Below are 16,883 nucleotides of genomic sequence, written 5' to 3'. Positions count from 1 at the left end.
TGATGAAAATATTCTGATCAGATTCCGAGAAATGAAATCAGCTGCATCTCACTAAGCGTTGTTGAACTTTCCGGATGGCAAAAATCGAAGGTTCCCTCTGATCAAATTGTTGTTTTCAAAACTCTCATCTCAAGTATAGAAAACTACAGTAATCTCCTGAAGATCTTGATATGCCAAAGAAATACTTTGAATGCCATTAAAACCACAATACATTGGACCTTTCTTCGCTAGCTCGTGATCTTAGCTTGTTCCAACATTGCATGCTGAAATCATTTTAAATACACAATGCAAAGTGACTTTTGTCAGACATGTAACACTGAATTTGTCATTCAGTTTTAAAAGAACTGAAATTGTCCTCCATATAAAAATGATTTTTTCGCTAAAACTCGTTAACAAAGAGATTTCTGCCCAACTTTAGATTTTCCCTTGCGGTGGTTGACTCGGGAGTCACGGTTTCTTGTTTGCAACGTGTCTAGACAAAGAAGAGGAAACGTTTCTTAGGCCACTGTACTTAGCCTGTGTTGTAAGGGTAAACGGAGAACGGGTTCCCCCTCTTTTCATTACCGTTCTCCCTCCCAGTGATCCCCCGTTATACGCTAACTGTACTCGGATGGTGCAGCCAAAGCCAACTTATAGTCTCGCTGTCCCGTTATATTATTTCTCTCTCCCGAGGAGCTTTCCCTAACTGCTTTCCTGTAGTAGAAGATAAGTGGAAGCTAACTAGATCGCGGTAGCATAGCGGACCCATTTTATTTTCTCAGTTATTGGTGTCACTGTCATTACAACGTATATACATAAGAACTTAAATGGTTGTACCAAAAGGAACTGCAGGCTCCATTCGGCATGCATTATTTTCAGGAATCCTTAGTTATCGTTGTATAAGTATAAATCAAAATAACTTATTCACAAATGATGCAGTCGATACGACCTGATGAGTCTGTCATTTAACACGAAGGGTATCCGAGAACACGGGGGAAGGGTAAAATAAACACGAATCCTCACTAAGATAACCAAAGTTCGATACGGTATCATCGTAATAGTGAATGGTTGTTACGTATTTACATTCTTCATAGCACAAACAAGCTTTCGTCTAGGTTTTTGCACGTGGTTAACAATAAATTATCAGTTTTCTACGTTTTGCACTTTGATAAAACATGTTACTTTGGCCTATTGGACACTCACGGTTCTCAGACTGCGTTAAAATATTAAAAATATTATCAGCTACTTTGACCTTCGTACATTATCACATTACCCACTTTCATACGCGATAATACGAAGCAAATTTCACATATTCTTAAAGACAAAACTTCAATTTGTCCAACAAGGAAAGGTAGAAACTACAATTGTCCCGTCTTGTTAATCATTTTCCTTTCTTCACTTGACTCTCTCTGTAATTGGTGTCAGAGACAAAATCAACGAGATTTTACAATGTTCATAGTTACAGAAATATGTATTTTAAATATTGCTTAACGTAGTCAAGAAGACGATAAATAAACAATATGTTTCTTTAAGAATCAATGTGATTTCTCTCTGCACCGGCTTTTCTATCAATTACAAGATCGCACCCCTGCTTATCTATCGTCGCTTCATTAAAGTTTGTCTTCAGCACATCTCGTTTTCCACTCGAAAACCCTGTCTTCTTTTCTTGTTTCTAGTCAAACCTCCTTCCACTGAGGCACATTATATATTTCAGCGCCAGCGATCGTCGTTTTTACGTTTCAGCGGTGTATGCCACTAGCTACAGTTTGGTGGAATATCCTGAGATTTCCCGGATGTAGCTCATCCCATCCAGCCGTGATTCACTATAAACGTCCGAATCCTCTTCGCTGTAGTTGCTTCCAAAAGAACCAAACTCCTCTGGAACAAAGACTGGAAGTGTAGCCACCCATGTATTCACTTTGTTTTGATCATTCCTTTGTGGCATTGGCTCATCGAGAAGGAAAACAGGAACGGAATGGCATCTTCCTCGTGGGTTGAAATCATTTGGAGGAGGTGTTACTAAAATTTCAATGTCTAAATTCGAGACGGTTATTGTCTGTTTTTTGACTGGCAAATTCAAAGTGGAAGCTCTAGGTCTCGTTGGTTTGACATCTAGATCCAATAGTGGACTATCATTTGGAAATAGAATGGATTGCCTTGGAAACAGCTCCGAATCTCGCCGATGATCAGACAGAACAGTCAGCGTCGAAGAACATCGTGAGCGGCTCGTGTCGGCCCGAATCTTCATTGGAGCAGGTTTGCAGAACTCAAATAGCTTGGTAAATTTACGGAAGCATCCAATCCAGATGTTACGGCAATCCTTGTTCATCAGTAAAAGGAAGAAGAATACAAGACAGACGATTGCTGGGGCTATGATCCTTATCAATGAACGCACTGTGTTGTATGTAGGAGGCTTGCAGTCCGTTGAGGCCTAAAAATGCAAAATAAGCTCACATCAATTAAGAACGTAGCTTCGAGAACCACATACTAGCCCTCTGTTGGCAAGAACCAAAATATCATAAAGTTTTTATCTATGATACCACGACGGCAACGGTAACGGGAACGTCCCTAAATGAAAGGTTTAATGAGCAGATCAATGGCTGTGCACGTGCGTTATAATTCTTGGTACATTAATTTCTTTGCCGTCCTCTGCAAAACAACAACGTGAAATGACCACATTCTGCATTGTCTGGAGAGCGTGAACCCCCGAAAGCTAAATTTTGAAATTTTTATTTCAAATTTATCGCTGTGTCCCAGACTCAGTTGCCTTTAACCTTAAGACTTCTGGGATCATTTGGCCACAAGAGAGAGGTGTAATTGGTCGGTGGTTAGTTTTTAGTAACATGTCAAGATCCTGATGAGCTTTGGGGGAAAAAATCGAACGAGTGTGAAATCAATTCAGGATTAAACAGTCAAACTCTGCTAATTGAACTAAACGTAAAATCTTTTAGAGCTGTCTCACCTTCAGACAGTTAAAGTAGACTTCCGCATCGTGCACAAAATTCTTGACGCGATACAGTGTCACGGTGTTGATTGACAAGCCCACCCCCACCACCAGCAGTATTATAACAGCCATGCTCAAAAACTGCCGCTCAACTCGCCGCATGGAAATCCTCTCTTCCCTGGCTCGGATAACTCGTTTAGTGGAGTCTAAGCGAGCCTGTGTAGAGAAGAAGCGAAAAATTAGCTTAATCATATTCTGCAAAAGAGACTAATCCTGTATTGCTAAAAACTAACAGCTTAAGAGAAGGCTTGATTCTTCACACTGATAAGGACTTTTTTTAGCGCTCTTGGATTGTGGAGAAGGAAGAGAAAGGATGCTCGGCAAACTAAATTTATTCTCTGCTAACTAAAGGATTGTCATCGGTTTCATTATCGTGAAGCAACAAGGAGCATTTCTACTCCACCCTGGAAGGGATATTAGTCTATCCCACAAACGGAAATATTTTTCTTTTATCCCTTTTCTGCCTTTTGCTCCTTTTCTTTCGATACTGAGACTGGAAAAAGCTAGAAGCGCTACGTGGATTTGGATGGAACTAGTCTTTAGATCTTTTCATATTGTTGGGATATTATAGTATACTGACAAGTCATCCTCGATATCATCTCGAGCGCTCTGATTCATTGATTGGCTGTTTGCTGATTAATAGTTTACAGTATCCACCTTCACCATGGTAGGTGTACCATACAATTTGTACCTTTCTGAGGTGCCACACAATCGACCAGAGCAAACACAGTGAAATCCCAAGCGTGACCTGCACTGGTAGAGTGACAGCAAAGTAACCCATTCGAATGCTTCCGACACCAGCCATCATAAGATCCACAAAGAGAAACTTGTATCCCGGTGGAGCGATGTAAAGACAGCTGGCCACGATGACTGCGGGCCCACACCAGCACAACACGGACTGCATCAAGTGAAATTTGATTGGGTGTTTGAAGACCGATCGGTTGTCATAAATGATAACTGCATATGTGTTCGCTATAAAACACATTGCCCAGAAGGAATGGGCCAGTCCAAAATAGTGAGACATCGCACCTGACATAAAAACAAATCCAAAAATTGGTCATACAGATTACAGTAAAACCCTGCGTGTAAGAACCTGCATTTTTTTTAAGTCTGGCAAAATAGGTTCTTGCATTTTGGGGTAGTTATTGGCAATTCAGGTTAACTAGTTTCTTAATTGCTTGCTCAATTTTCTTTGAAGGATGTACAGTTGTTGATTCCCAGAAAAATAAATAAACTTGGGTTTGGTCCTTTAAATGTACAGTATTTATTCATAACTGTGTTGTGACAAGCCTAACACAACTGATTACAGAAAGTATATGTAGTGTGGTCTCTATAACAAGAGTTCACATTCTATTAGAAAATTGTTACTGAACATATTACCAGTGATTGTTAGAGTTACCTTGAATGATAGAAGCTAATGAAGAGGAACCGGTCGGTTGCCAAAACTTTTGACCACGACAAAAAGTCTTTTCAGGTCCCATGTGTATGGGGAGCATCCTGCAGTTGGCTATAAGACAAGAAAAGAAGATCTAAGTTTTTTTTCTTACTCTTTGTGTAATGTTTTCTAGTTCCCTGTACAAAGTGAGGGTTAAGGGGGTGGGGGAGGGCGGGGGGGGGGGGAGAGGAGAAGTGTGGACGAATTTGTAAAATCGTTTGAAGCTGCCTCACCCTTTTTTCATGTGCGCGTTTGTTTCAAAATCGTGTCGTTCCTTTCTGTGCCTGCCACGCTGGTCATTATGTATGAAAACTGTACGTAGTAACTGAGACTGATATGTTAAGCTAAAATTACCGGGAATAGGATGGCCAAAAACCACAATTAAAACGATTACAATGGATAGGCGATACAGCGACGTAAACGGCCAAGAAACCGACGAAAACTCACAGCAAAGAAGCCCCATGTGCGGGAAAACGCGCTTAAATTCCATGTATAGAAAAAAGAAAGCAAAACGAAAACAATTACTTTCGAAACTCAACTCTAACAATCAAGCACAGATAGAAGAATCAACGCCAGAACATCAAATAACACTAGAAGCAATAGCGTAATAAACCCTAAGTGATAGCTAAGGGCTAAAGTGAAATGAAAAAAACCTTACCAAGGATAATGCAGCAGAAAATGATGTAAAAACGCAGAACATGTGGAAACTTGCGGCTGAAGAGGAAAGAAAACAAAACAGAGAAAGTTTATATCGAGAAACAAGTGTTCGGAGATCTTCGGAAACCTCTCAAAGCTTTCGTGAGTCTTCGGAAAATCTCCGTGAAACTTTGATGTGCAATGAAATTTGATGAACATTACTTGGCGGTACTTACAGATTTTTAATGCTGGCCCAAGTGATGAACGTGATCACTGTTGCAATGAGGGCCATCCACAAACCAACTACAATAATATTGAAGTACACCCTCTGCCGCAAAGGTGACTGTATCGTCCAGGAACATGGCGGTCGACATTGGCCGGTTTCGTTATCGGGGACTAGGGGTGAGTTACACTTGATCGGAAAATCTGTTTTTGTGAAGAGGAAAAATGAGATTATAATCTTTATAGCATCAATTGATTAGATTCAGGGAGAAGTGATAGTGACGTTTACCGTTAATAGTAGCAGTCAGGTTTCTTCTCCTCCACGGATTAGACGAGTTGACAGATACTTCAGTTCTGTAAAAGAAATCAACGCCAATAAAATTGCTCAGTATCAACAGAAACACGTATCAACTGGTCAGTTTGCTCCACCCCGCCCCCATTGTTGCTAAAGTTCTCTTCAACTCGGTCTTCACTACCAAATAGTATTACACAAAAGTATTGCTTAGGAACGTTCCCTTGAATCGTCGCACACTAGTGTTAAAAGTCTGCACCACCTTGTACAGCATAATAAACAGTACCACACGAAAGTACTACCCAGTAGCTTTTATTTGAATGGTCACACACTAGGGTTTCATCCACACATTTAAAAGTTAGAACCACCTTGTACAGCATAATAAACAGTACCACATGAAAATACTGCCCAGTAGCTTTCATTTGAATGGTCATACACTAGGATTTAATTTACACGGCAGACTTAAAGTTAACACCACTTTGTACAGCATAATAATCAAGACCACATGAAAGTATTGCTCAATAGCTTTCATTTGAATTGTAACACCCTGGGGTTTAATTCACAGGCATAAACGTTGGAGCCACCTTACACAGCACGATAATCGGTACCACATGAAAATACTGCTCAATAGCTTTCATCACACACTACGTCGCCGCATTTTAGACTCTAGGAGTGAAGACAATCGTTGTTATTGTTTTCCCAAAGGAAAGCCTAACTGATCCAAAGCTTAAAGGATATATAGATAACTTCCCATGAATTTTACATGAAAAAATTCCGTTTTCGTTTTATTGCCGTTAATTAAATAACTTTTCTCTTTAGTTTTTCCGGATGCCTTGACAACTTTATTTTTCGCCTGGTCATACGTGACGCACATCCTGGAATACATGCCGGTATGATGTTTTTGGCAGATTTTCCTTCCCATTGGTTTCTTTGACTTTACCGATAAACACAAAACGGAGATTGCTATCGTAAGGGATTACAAAGATAAACCCTGGATTAGTTGGTTTATTATGTTTGTTTTTTACGTTAACTGATATCGCAAAATTCGCATAACGAAATATTTATCCTAAGGAAGTCTGAATTACTGCATGTATACAAGTATCTGATCGGAAAAAAGTCATTTAAAAGACAGCTCAAGTAAATTTAATTTAATTCAAGTGAGAGAATATGAACGGAAACGCATCAGCTGATGCTTGATTGGTCAAGAGCTGTTATCTACAGATACAGGCAAACTCAAAAAGAAAAAAAACACTAGCATTTGAAAAGAAGGAAAACCAACTTTGTAAATTTTTTATCTTTGATCTTAAGCCTGATGTAAAACAGTCCTTTCCATTGTGTTCTGAGCTGAGTCAGCCTTGCGCGAGAAGCCTCACGCGGGAAGTCTCGTGCAAAATTAAGAGCTCACCCCCCCTTTTTGATACATTATGTAATATGTTACGATTGGCTTCTTTCGTGTCGACATGGTATGCATTGATAAGAGAGAAACATTCAGTTAGCCAGTTATCCAGTATTGTTGCTAAATCTGTAAACTTTTGGCAGAAGTTATGAAAACGTTCGTGATTTATCAGACGTATGTGACGCGATTCGAAAAGTCTGGAAAAAAATCGGACAATTAGTGCTGACACTAGACGTCTAGTTGCGCCCTCGGTAATATCATTATCTAGTTAGGTCGTGCGTATGAAGCCTGGACCCAGCTGGGGTCACGTTCACGAGTTGACGCCAATTGCTGAAAACGAGGTTTTAAGGTGGCACTATTCCAGGTTATGGAATATTATGAAAAAGAAGTGAAATTCAAAACTATCTTTGCCTGAAGAGTGACGCAAAAGCTTTAACATATCCTCGAGAAAGCTAATACGACTAGGATAACTGTTTTTATTTACTTTGCCTTTTTGTTTGGTTATACTTTTTTACAATTATGCTTATAAAACGTTAATGAATTTTATTGTTACGTTGGATCATTACACTGATATAAAAATTACGTATTTTTTTCTCAGGAATTCAAACAAATTGACATTTGGTCACTAAGCTTAGTTTCCACACCGCGGAGCAAAGGTTGCCTTATTAAAGTCACAACTGTGGTTTTGTTTGAGGCTTACGGAGAGATTATGGCTCATCATCTGCTAAAAATACCCTTTTAACGATCTTTAAACAATAAAACAAACATTTGTAGATAACTAAGTCTACCAGCCGAGACTTGAATCACATTGCAGCAATATTTTTGTCATGTTATAAGGATCATAACGGTGTTTTACCCTTGCGGTCGTGAGTAGCTCACCGTGCGCCTTTCCACTATGCCACCCACTTGTCTCGGTTTAGCAACGAATTAGACAAAAGAAACTTCTTCAAAACTGTTCCCTAACTGATTTCTAATCTCTCAATCCCAGTAGCTTATGGCTGAAGAAATAGCGGACTTCTTGAAATGCAAGCTAAGATCCTGACATCTCTTTAATTTGAAAAGCACGATTGTCATCGCATAATAAATTTAGTTGCCGCGAGCTAATGCTTTCAGTGCATTTTGTCTCATATTTTTAATAGAGGCCTCTCTTTCCTCCTGCATAATAAGCGTTTATAAAAGCTAATAAGGCTGTAACAGGGAAGGCTGTAACGCACTCTAGCAAATTCTCTCTGACGTTCATAAACTCTTCTACCCTTATTATACTTTTCAACCGAATAAGAAATTAAAAAGTCAATTCAAAAAGCTAAAGATATTCCCTCAAAAATCCCTCTAGTTATTAATAGTAGCCGCTTATGGAGTAGGTATTTCTCTGGATGAAAGTGTCGAGTCCTACAGTAAAGCCGCAGAGGGTGCCCTCTATACACTCGTAGTCTGTAAGTAGGCTCTTCGCGAGAAAAGAAAGTAGGAAAAGATAAAGAATTCCCTTTTCCTCTCCTTGTTTCTTGCCACGCGAAGAGCCAGCTTGCAGGCAATAAACACGGCACTCACAAGCCAGAGAACCATATCATTGTGATGTAATCTTGCACCGGAGCTCTAGTTAGTGTAAAAAGCTGTTAAAGTTCTCATATCTTGTGGATAAACAGACTGACGGCAGTAAAAAGAGGGCAAATCCGCGCCATGTCATTCGTGCAGCCATATTCGGAGCAGAGTTTCCTAAAAACCTTGGTGTAAGATGACAAACGGTTGCATTTTGAAAGGAATTAATTCTTTGTTCGTTTACTTACTCATTGAAGTTGGTGTGTGGAGGATGATCCGGCTGAAGAACGTAAAATATCGTTGGCAAAGTCACGGCTATTACAACAACCAAGTGTCCGACATAATAGAAGATTTTGCTTCGGGAAACCTTCAGAGGTTTACAGTACGTTTGCTTCTCCGTTGAGTTGGATTCCATGACGATCGCAATCAGTAGTGTTAGGTAACTGTTATTGTCTTGGCTCAAATACACTGCTTATAAATTTAGTGTGGCGCGCGGAGAGATTACAAACAAAGGTCAAGTATAAATACACGTTATGAAAACTATTTATAATAAACGAAAGCAGTGACCTCTGTGGCTACAAGTGAATGTAATTCTACTCCGCCGTCCTTTGACATGTTGACTCAGGGTGTCTTATTAGATATGGGTGGGTTTGTGACAAATCATGACATAAGACATTTATTTTGCCTCCCGCTACCGAAAGAAAGAAACTCGTAGCAAATGGCAAATTTTCGGAGAGTTTTCAAACAGCAGCTCAAACTCAATTTTATTTTCATGTTCCCAAGTCGTAAATTAAGAGTATAAAAACAGAGAGGATGAAAAAAAAAAGAAACCTTATTGACACCCCACTTCCGGCAAACCATTGTAGTGCTATTTTGAACAGTAATTGATACTAATTGGAGCAAAACGTCACTCACGCACGCTCTGCTCCGTTCCAGTCCACCCCTCTCCTGAAGATATTTTGTAATGCTGTCAATTTGCTTTGAAATAAGCAAACTTAGAGCTCGATTTAAAGATTTCTCGGCATTTCGTGTTTAAAAATAGTAATCTGCTTAGTGAATAAACATCCTTTGGTTTCGACATTTGATTGTTGATGTTTTTCGCTTTGTCACGGCGTCCGCTCACTTCATGTGTACACAATCCATTTGATCAACACACGATGACGTAAGAATTATCTAAAACCCGGATGCTGGGATGAGCTACAATTGTAGCTCTCGGATCACGTACCACATTAAAATCACGTAAATAATAAATTAGGCTTTTAGTCTGAATTCCATCCACTCTCAAACAGCCACTTTTGACAAGATTCAGTGCACTCTGGCTGAAAGATTTCGCTGTTAAAATGTGTGACTGACAGTTAATAAAGTATTTTCAAATGCAGTCATTTCCTGTTTGGGCGGGTAGGTTATTTCCTTCGCAAAAATTACATTGTGGCCGTGTTTTCATAATAAATTGTTGAAATTTTTTGTAGAACAAAAGAACTATTTTCTTAAAGTAAACGGATGATACTGCGAATCACAACAATTTGCCAAAGTCAATAAACAAGTCAATTTGCCATTATATTGTTAATGAGGGAAATTTTCTTATTTCCGAAAACGCTTATACCACAAGATTACTTGAACCTCAAAGACGAAAACAACTTCAGAAACCTTTTCAGTCTCGATCAAAGCTCGACACATGTTTTTGTCACCTTTTTTATAGCACAAATAAAAAAAAAAAAAAAAAATAGCGAACTACTAACGTTATTACTAAAAATAACGGACACGCACAATGCAACTAGCAGTAAGAACTAACGTTAATACATTACATTGCTAAAGCTTTGAAGCTACTCCACACAAAGGAAAAAAAATTACAACATGAAGTATAGAAACTGGAAAAAAAAAAATAAACGTGGAACCTCCGCTTTCACATCAATTCTGTTAGTTGATTGCCCCTCATTTTAATTTGAGCTCCTACAGTAGTGCAGCCTGAACATGAGAAACTGAACAATGAAGCTTCGCATTCTCATTTCACCGCCTTGGCGCCCGCACCTTTCACATAAGCACATATTACTAGGAGAAAATAGTTACTGATCATTTTTGAGAAAGGTTTTGGGAGGTTTACAATGTGTGCAAGGGAAGGCCAAGGACCCACATGGCTGTTATTTTGGAGAGTAGTGGAAAATGCGAACGATCGGGTTGTCTATGCCTGATCTCCTCCCCTGAACAAGAAAGCTAAAAGATAAAAAACCGTCGACAACGTTAAGTTTCAGTGTCGATCGACCACTTTGTCATATCACATTTAGAAATAAAAACAAAATGTTGCTGTGTAGAACTTTGAATTTAATTGCATTTGATAAAGTTTACAAAAAGTGCTCATGTGTGGTGTTTTTCCTAGGCGTTTCAGGAAAAACCCCTTCGTCAGCCGCAAATATTAAGCGTTAGATAAAAACAGAACCATTTTCATCGACCACTTTGTTGAAATTAGCAATTTTTGAATCCGAATATTTGCAGCTTCAAACCATTTTTTTTCGCACAAGCTGAGCTTGGCTTATAATAATTATGGAATCAAGGAGCCTTAAGCCGGTTCAATCAGGGTATGAATGGATGGTATCGGTATGCGATGCAGGAAATTGTTATTTGGCAACAACAGCGCACAACAATACCAATTACCAACACAAAGCACCGCTCATTGAATAGTTCCCGGTAGTGAGACACCAAATGATCATATTGCTGACGTAAACCAAACATTTTTACGGAAATATAAGAATTTCACATGAAAAAATGACTTGAGACAGTTTGTTTTTCACGGGCAACTGGCGTTGAAAATGGTGGTCACTTCAACAATGTCAGAGAGGGAAAATAGGTTAACGCCCGTTTGTGTTCTATGTTTGGGTCGCGGGTGAAATAAACTCAGATGAGTCTATTTTGAAAACACAAATTAATTTCCAGCGTGCTTCGTTTTTCTATCTTTTATTAGTATAAATCTACTGGCGTTCTTTCACTTGTGTCCGCAAGTCATTGTTCTCAGAAATTTTTAATACGGTTACCACTATCTGTAAAGCAAAATATAAAAATCTAAACTACACTGTTAACTACAAATGACACTCATTGTCCAATGCTTTCGGTGATTTTGTAAAACTTTACTCCTCTTTGCTGAAAAATTCCACATATTATGGCCCTGGGCTCAGGCGTCTGAAAATCCACTTATCTGGATTTTGTGGTTTGTGCGTAGCACTGTTCACGGGGTGTAATTCATGAATGCAACGTTTCTTATTCTTTAATTTATTGGGACTATTATTCTGTGAAATCTCTTTCATGCAATCTAAAAATAGCCCGAGAAAGAGATGGTGGAAATATACAGAAAAAAATGTATGAAGATTTATTGAAATATGAAAGTTATTAAAATTTAGAATAAGAGACTTCAGTAAACAATTGGTAGATAACAGCGAAATAGAGTGCTTTCATACAGCACATGGTTTTCTCCTTTGGTGGTGGTCTCAATCTGGTGGTGTAGATTAATTCCTTGTTAGTAAAATGGCCGCAAGATAGTGAAATAGCTCGTTTCCTTTCGTTTTTTTTTCGTTAATCGTCGCCGCTCTTCTGGGCTTGGTAAAGGATGATCCCCTTACCAGAAAAGGGAACGGTCGACGGCTAACACCGAAAGTATTCAAGTTTTATTTTCCGCAGAAAACAGAAAAAAACTTCAAAACACCGCACGAGTAAAAATAAAGTAAAATAAAGTTCAAATGCACGGACTGGAATGAAAATATGTCCACCAGATTATTCCCTATAACAAAGCAGTCGAAACCAATTAACAATATAGCGAGAAAGGCTTATTGTTTGCCATCCCATACATTACTTTTTAAAGTCGTTTTGTTTTCGACCGAACGGGAGTGAAACGGGCGCTGCATGTGTTATGTTCATGCTGTTTGCTACAATTACTCATTATTAGGTTTGCTGTCAAAATATAACCTGTTCTCAGTCGGTTTGAAAGAAAGATACTTATCAAGAACTGTCGCATGTTATCCATGGCTACTATCATAGAATTAAACGTGGTTTCTGTTCTTTTTTCTCTAATATAGATTACATCTTGCCTGAGATAAAAACACCTATATAGAGAAGTCCCGGAGAAATTATTCTCTCATTCGTTAATTTAGCTGGCAACTAGCTTATCAAAGGGAACTTCAAAACAACTTTAACCTTTGTTAAATTTTTCATTATGTACAAAATATAAATATTATAGGCGATCGGACTATTTTTGTTTTCCAATATGTCGAAACGCGGTCGGTTGGTTCAACTTAATTATTGGAAAAAGAAATCTGGCCTCCTTGCTGACTCGGGGCAGGTTTTTCATTGGCACGGAACCAAATTTCTGACCATTACTAAAACAGATTTCCTTTTTAATTGTAAATAATAAATTCGATTTTTTATTATTGAAATATTCTGATTGTTTGTATCCGCCTAACTATCTGTTTCTCTCATTATTTGGTGCCCGAATTTCAATCAGTTTTATTTACCTAGTAAGTGAATATTTCCACGGAGCGACGCGCTTTGTAGCAAATCAATGCGGCGTGACGAGCAGCGACTGACAGATTGTTTGCCATTTGGAGTACTTAAAGAACTGTTTAAAACATGGTTCTTTACCAACTGGAGAGTTCGCTGCGGGGCTGGTTTAATTAAACCACAACTTTGAAGTTTTAATTTAAACATGAATACAGTAAAGTCGGGGCATTGTGAATGGCCTATCTTTGGAATCTTTTCCGACTTTGTTTCGAATTTGGACGTTCTCAGAACTGCACCAAGACATGAAAAAACAGCAGTAGATCATACTTCTTGTAGCTCATCGAACCCAAGTCTATCTCGGTAAAGGAAATGATCTAAATGGCCGCTTCTACGGTTTGCTTAAGAAGTCCTTCATGATGCCAGGATTGATTTCTCGGAGTTGGTATCTGCAATCGCCTTCATTCTAAATTGTAAATTGAAAATCAATTTCCTCCTCCGTGCTACTCCAAGCAGTATCATGCGTCACTTGAATATTTTATTTAGTTTCGCCGATCTTCACACTTTTTATTATTTGGTAATCTTGACGCACCTGTTTGGGCGACCTCAACAAGTTGCAGGCTCGAAGCAAGCCAGGGTTTTCAAACCTGCAGACATACTGTTAGGTGGCCTCTTTCCAGTTCACAAGTCAGCTGTAAACGATGACTCTTGTGCACCGCTATTCAAGGAAGGCGTCGTTTTAACCGAAGCAATGATCTACGCTGTAAAGTATGTCAACGAAAACAAGCTACTCCCTCACGATATCTCTATGGGCTACGATATTCGCGACACTTGTAGCAAAGTGTTAACTGCCTTGAAAACATCTCTGTATTTTGTTAACGGAAGGAAAGTCTTGAGTGAACAAAACTGGAATTCCACAACCGGGAATGTGATGATGCCGACAGCTGCGAATAAACAACCGATTACAGTTTTGGGCGCTGGAAACAGTGTCATCTCATCGGCAGTTAATAACATTCTAAGTATTTTTAGGGTGCCACAAATCGGCTATGCTTCGACTTCGCGACTTCTGAGCAACAAAAATCGTTATCCAACCTTTTTAAGAACGGTCCCCCCGGATTCGCATCAAGGAAGAGCCATAGCGAGGATCGTGTCACACTTTGGGTGGAATTATGTAGCCTTGTTAGCCTCAGACGACATTTACGGTCGGCCTTTGGCAGAGACATTCAAAACCGAAGCTAAAAAGTTTGGAGTTTGTTTGGCAGTTGATATTTTAATACCTTATGACCCTAGCGAGGAGACCATAAGGAAAACAGTGGGAAAACTTCGCCAGAACAAAAGTATTGAAGTTATTTTACTCTTTACTTCTGAACGTGAAGCTGGTGAAATACTTTACCAGGCTGCACAACAGGATGTTACTCAAAAGATATGGATCGGAAGTGATTCTTGGGCTGACTCGCCGAAAATTGCCGAAGATAACGCGGACATTGTCGAAGGCATGTTCCGAATAATCAATCAGCCGACGGTTGTACCTGACTTTATGGAATATTTTTACCAGCTTAACCCGTTCAACAATGATCACAGTTCTTGGTTTCTTGAGTTCTGGCAGGAAATATTTCAGTGTAACATGTCCGAGAAGAATTTTACATCCCCGAACGGAGATCGCGCTCCGTTTATAGCGAAAACCTGCAGCGGAGAAGAACGACTTGCTGAAAAGCTCATCAAAACAGATGCAGTTTTTTCTCGCGTATCCTACGTGTTAGATGCAGTGCTCTCAGTTGTTTATTCGGTTCGAAAAATATGTGGCTCTGACTTTGCAACCAGAACGAATGGAGACATGTCACGCAGGGAAACTTGCATTAACAGAGTCACGCCTTCCTCAGTTTTGTCACAAATCTTTAACATTACGTTCACCAGCGTGACCAATAGAACTGTATCATTCGACAAAAATGGCGACGGTGTTGGACGCTATGACATCATTAACCTTCAAGGAAAAAATCGACATAACGCAACCTTTCTGAAGATTGGCGAATATGACGGCAAAACAGGGTTGCTAAAAATAGATAGTCACAGAATCCACTGGCCTGGAGGCGTCACGTCTCCTCCCATAGGCCGCTGCAGCTTGGAATGTCCACCTGGTACTTTTAAGATAGTTATGAAACCCCTATGTTGCTGGGAATGCAAGGTATGTCCAAGTGGTAGCATCAGCAATGCGTCAGGCGTCTCCACTTGTACCCAGTGCCACGCGGACACAATTCCAAACGACAATAAAACCAAGTGTATTGCTGTTCCAACAAGGTTTCTTCGCTGGGACAGCGTGTGGGCCTGGGTTCTAAGCGGTACAACGATTCTTTGCGTGCTGGCGTGTGTTTTCACTGCTGGTGTATTTCTTCGCCACAAGGAAACTCCCATTGTAAAGGCGGCCAACAGAGAAATAAGTTTTCTGTTACTGTTTGGGTTAATGATAGGATTTTTGGTTCCTTTTGCGTACATCGGGAAACCGACGGACACCAGTTGCAAAATACAGATCATTCTGTTCGGAGCGAGTTTTGCATTTTCGCTGTCGATAGTGTTAGCTAGAATTAACCGAACTATTGTCGTATTCAGATATAGCAAAGTCACATCAAAGAGTCAATCAAAATTTTTGAAGAAATACTTGAGTATGTTTCTATACAACAGAACCCAAATAATGCTTGCATTGTTTTTCACTGTTATCGAACTTCTACTATGTGTCGCATGGTTATTGTCAAGTCCACCGCGGGTCACTGCTCGCCAGCTCACTCTGACAGAAAGACTGTTGATGTGTGAGACGAGGACAAGCTTTGGGCAAATCATCTCAAATGCTTTCATCATCTTCCTCAGCCTGCTTTGCACGTTTGTGGCTTTCAAGTCGAGGAAACTGCCTCAGAATTATAACGAAGCGAAGTTTATTAGCTTCGCCATGTTCGTATTTAACTTCATTTGGTTGACGTTTGTTGGTGCATTCTACGGAACTCCTGATGGCCATCACAATGTTATTATCAGCTGCTTCGCAATTCTAGCATCCAACTTTGCCATTTTGGCCCTGATATTTGGCCCCAAGCTGCACATTATTCTTTTTCGCCCAGCGTTGAACCAAATGACCGTATTTAGAGCTCTTACTGCGCAGTATACTTTCAGATCAAGCCGCAGAAGTTCAGCCATTACTTCCGATATGATGGGAAGCTCTTGCGTTCTGAAAGAAAATAAATGTGTGCAGACGTCTGTTACAATGACAGAGGAACATGCCAGCGAAAAAGTTGTCAATGGCCTTGCAATAGGTCCAGCTCGTTCGTGCAAAAGGACTACTCTTAGGAGGGTAATGAGACCAGAAACTATAGAAAACAAAGCAGACTACATGGCGCGGTCTAAATGGGGAAAGGTTGGAGGTCTTATCGCGAAGACTGTGTCAGACTCCGCTCTTAATAAATTGGGGGAGAAAGCTAAAGCGCCAGGCTTAGACATCGAAAGAACCAGAAGAGCATCGACTATTGAAGAAACGAGCAAATTACTGACTGGAAAAGTAGAGAGAGAAAAAGGCTCACTAATTCGAAACTCAAGTTTGAATCACTTAAAATGCCGCCCGTTAACGCCTATAGAGGAATCAAAGGCCGTCCCAGAATGTGTGCTTTCTTCACAAAGGAAAAATTCACTCACTCAGAGGACAGCACAGAATAATTTTCTATCCAAAGGCCAAAAACTGGAAAGCGAGGTTTAAGCGGAATATACAACTGTTAGGTAAAATGGATATTCAGAACTCGTTCTTTCTAAAATGTAATTGCGTCCAAGCGCTGTTTCCCGAGTGCTTGACAGGTTCACTTGCCCTTATTGATTGAAATTATGGAATGTTTGCTTTCATTGGTTCAAGCTGTTCAAGTGGTACAAGATT

General features: G+C 39.7%; 2 protein-coding genes across 2 annotated transcripts; one reads left to right on the top strand and one right to left on the bottom strand.

Annotated features, from left to right (window-relative positions):
- Window positions 1-232: 232 nt before the first annotated feature.
- Window positions 233-9,684, bottom strand: LOC145488299 (uncharacterized). Its single transcript, XM_081467135.1, has 8 exons — window positions 8,749-9,684; window positions 5,566-5,630; window positions 5,291-5,480; window positions 5,077-5,132; window positions 4,383-4,490; window positions 3,675-4,012; window positions 2,942-3,139; window positions 233-2,410 (listed from the first exon to the last, which is right to left on the bottom strand). The coding sequence occupies exons 1-8, from the start codon at window positions 8,913-8,915 to the stop codon at window positions 1,739-1,741; spliced, it is 1,794 nt and encodes a 597-aa protein (XP_081323261.1). The 5' UTR covers window positions 8,916-9,684; the 3' UTR covers window positions 233-1,738.
- A 2,905-nt stretch (window positions 9,685-12,589) lies between these two features.
- On the top strand, window positions 12,590-16,712 carry LOC145488297 (metabotropic glutamate receptor 2-like). Its single transcript, XM_081467133.1, has one exon. It carries the CDS (start codon window positions 13,500-13,502, stop codon window positions 16,710-16,712), a length of 3,213 nt encoding a protein of 1,070 aa, XP_081323259.1. The 5' UTR covers window positions 12,590-13,499.
- Window positions 16,713-16,883: the final 171 nt, after the last annotated feature.

Source organism: Orbicella franksi, chromosome 5, assembly GCF_964199315.1.
Source record: "Orbicella franksi chromosome 5, jaOrbFran1.1, whole genome shotgun sequence".
Taxonomy (NCBI): Eukaryota; Metazoa; Cnidaria; class Anthozoa; order Scleractinia; family Merulinidae; genus Orbicella; species Orbicella franksi.
Note: the sequence above shows the minus strand (reverse complement) of the source record. Positions and strands in the feature narration are given on the sequence as shown.

Coding starts and splice junctions, on each gene's coding strand:
- LOC145488297 (XM_081467133.1), top strand. CDS start 13,500: ATGCGTCACTTGAATATTTTATTTAGTTTCGCCGATCTTCACACTTTT.
- LOC145488299 (XM_081467135.1), bottom strand. CDS start 8,915: ATGGAATCCAACTCAACGGAGAAGCAAACGTACTGTAAACCTCTGAAG. Junction 5,133..5,290: donor TGGGCCAGCATTAAAAATCT/GTAAGTACCGCC, acceptor TTTCCTCTTCAG/CCGCAAGTTTCCACATGTTC. Junction 3,140..3,674: donor TTGTGTGGCACCTCAGAAAG/GTACAAATTGTA, acceptor TTCTCTACACAG/GCTCGCTTAGACTCCACTAA.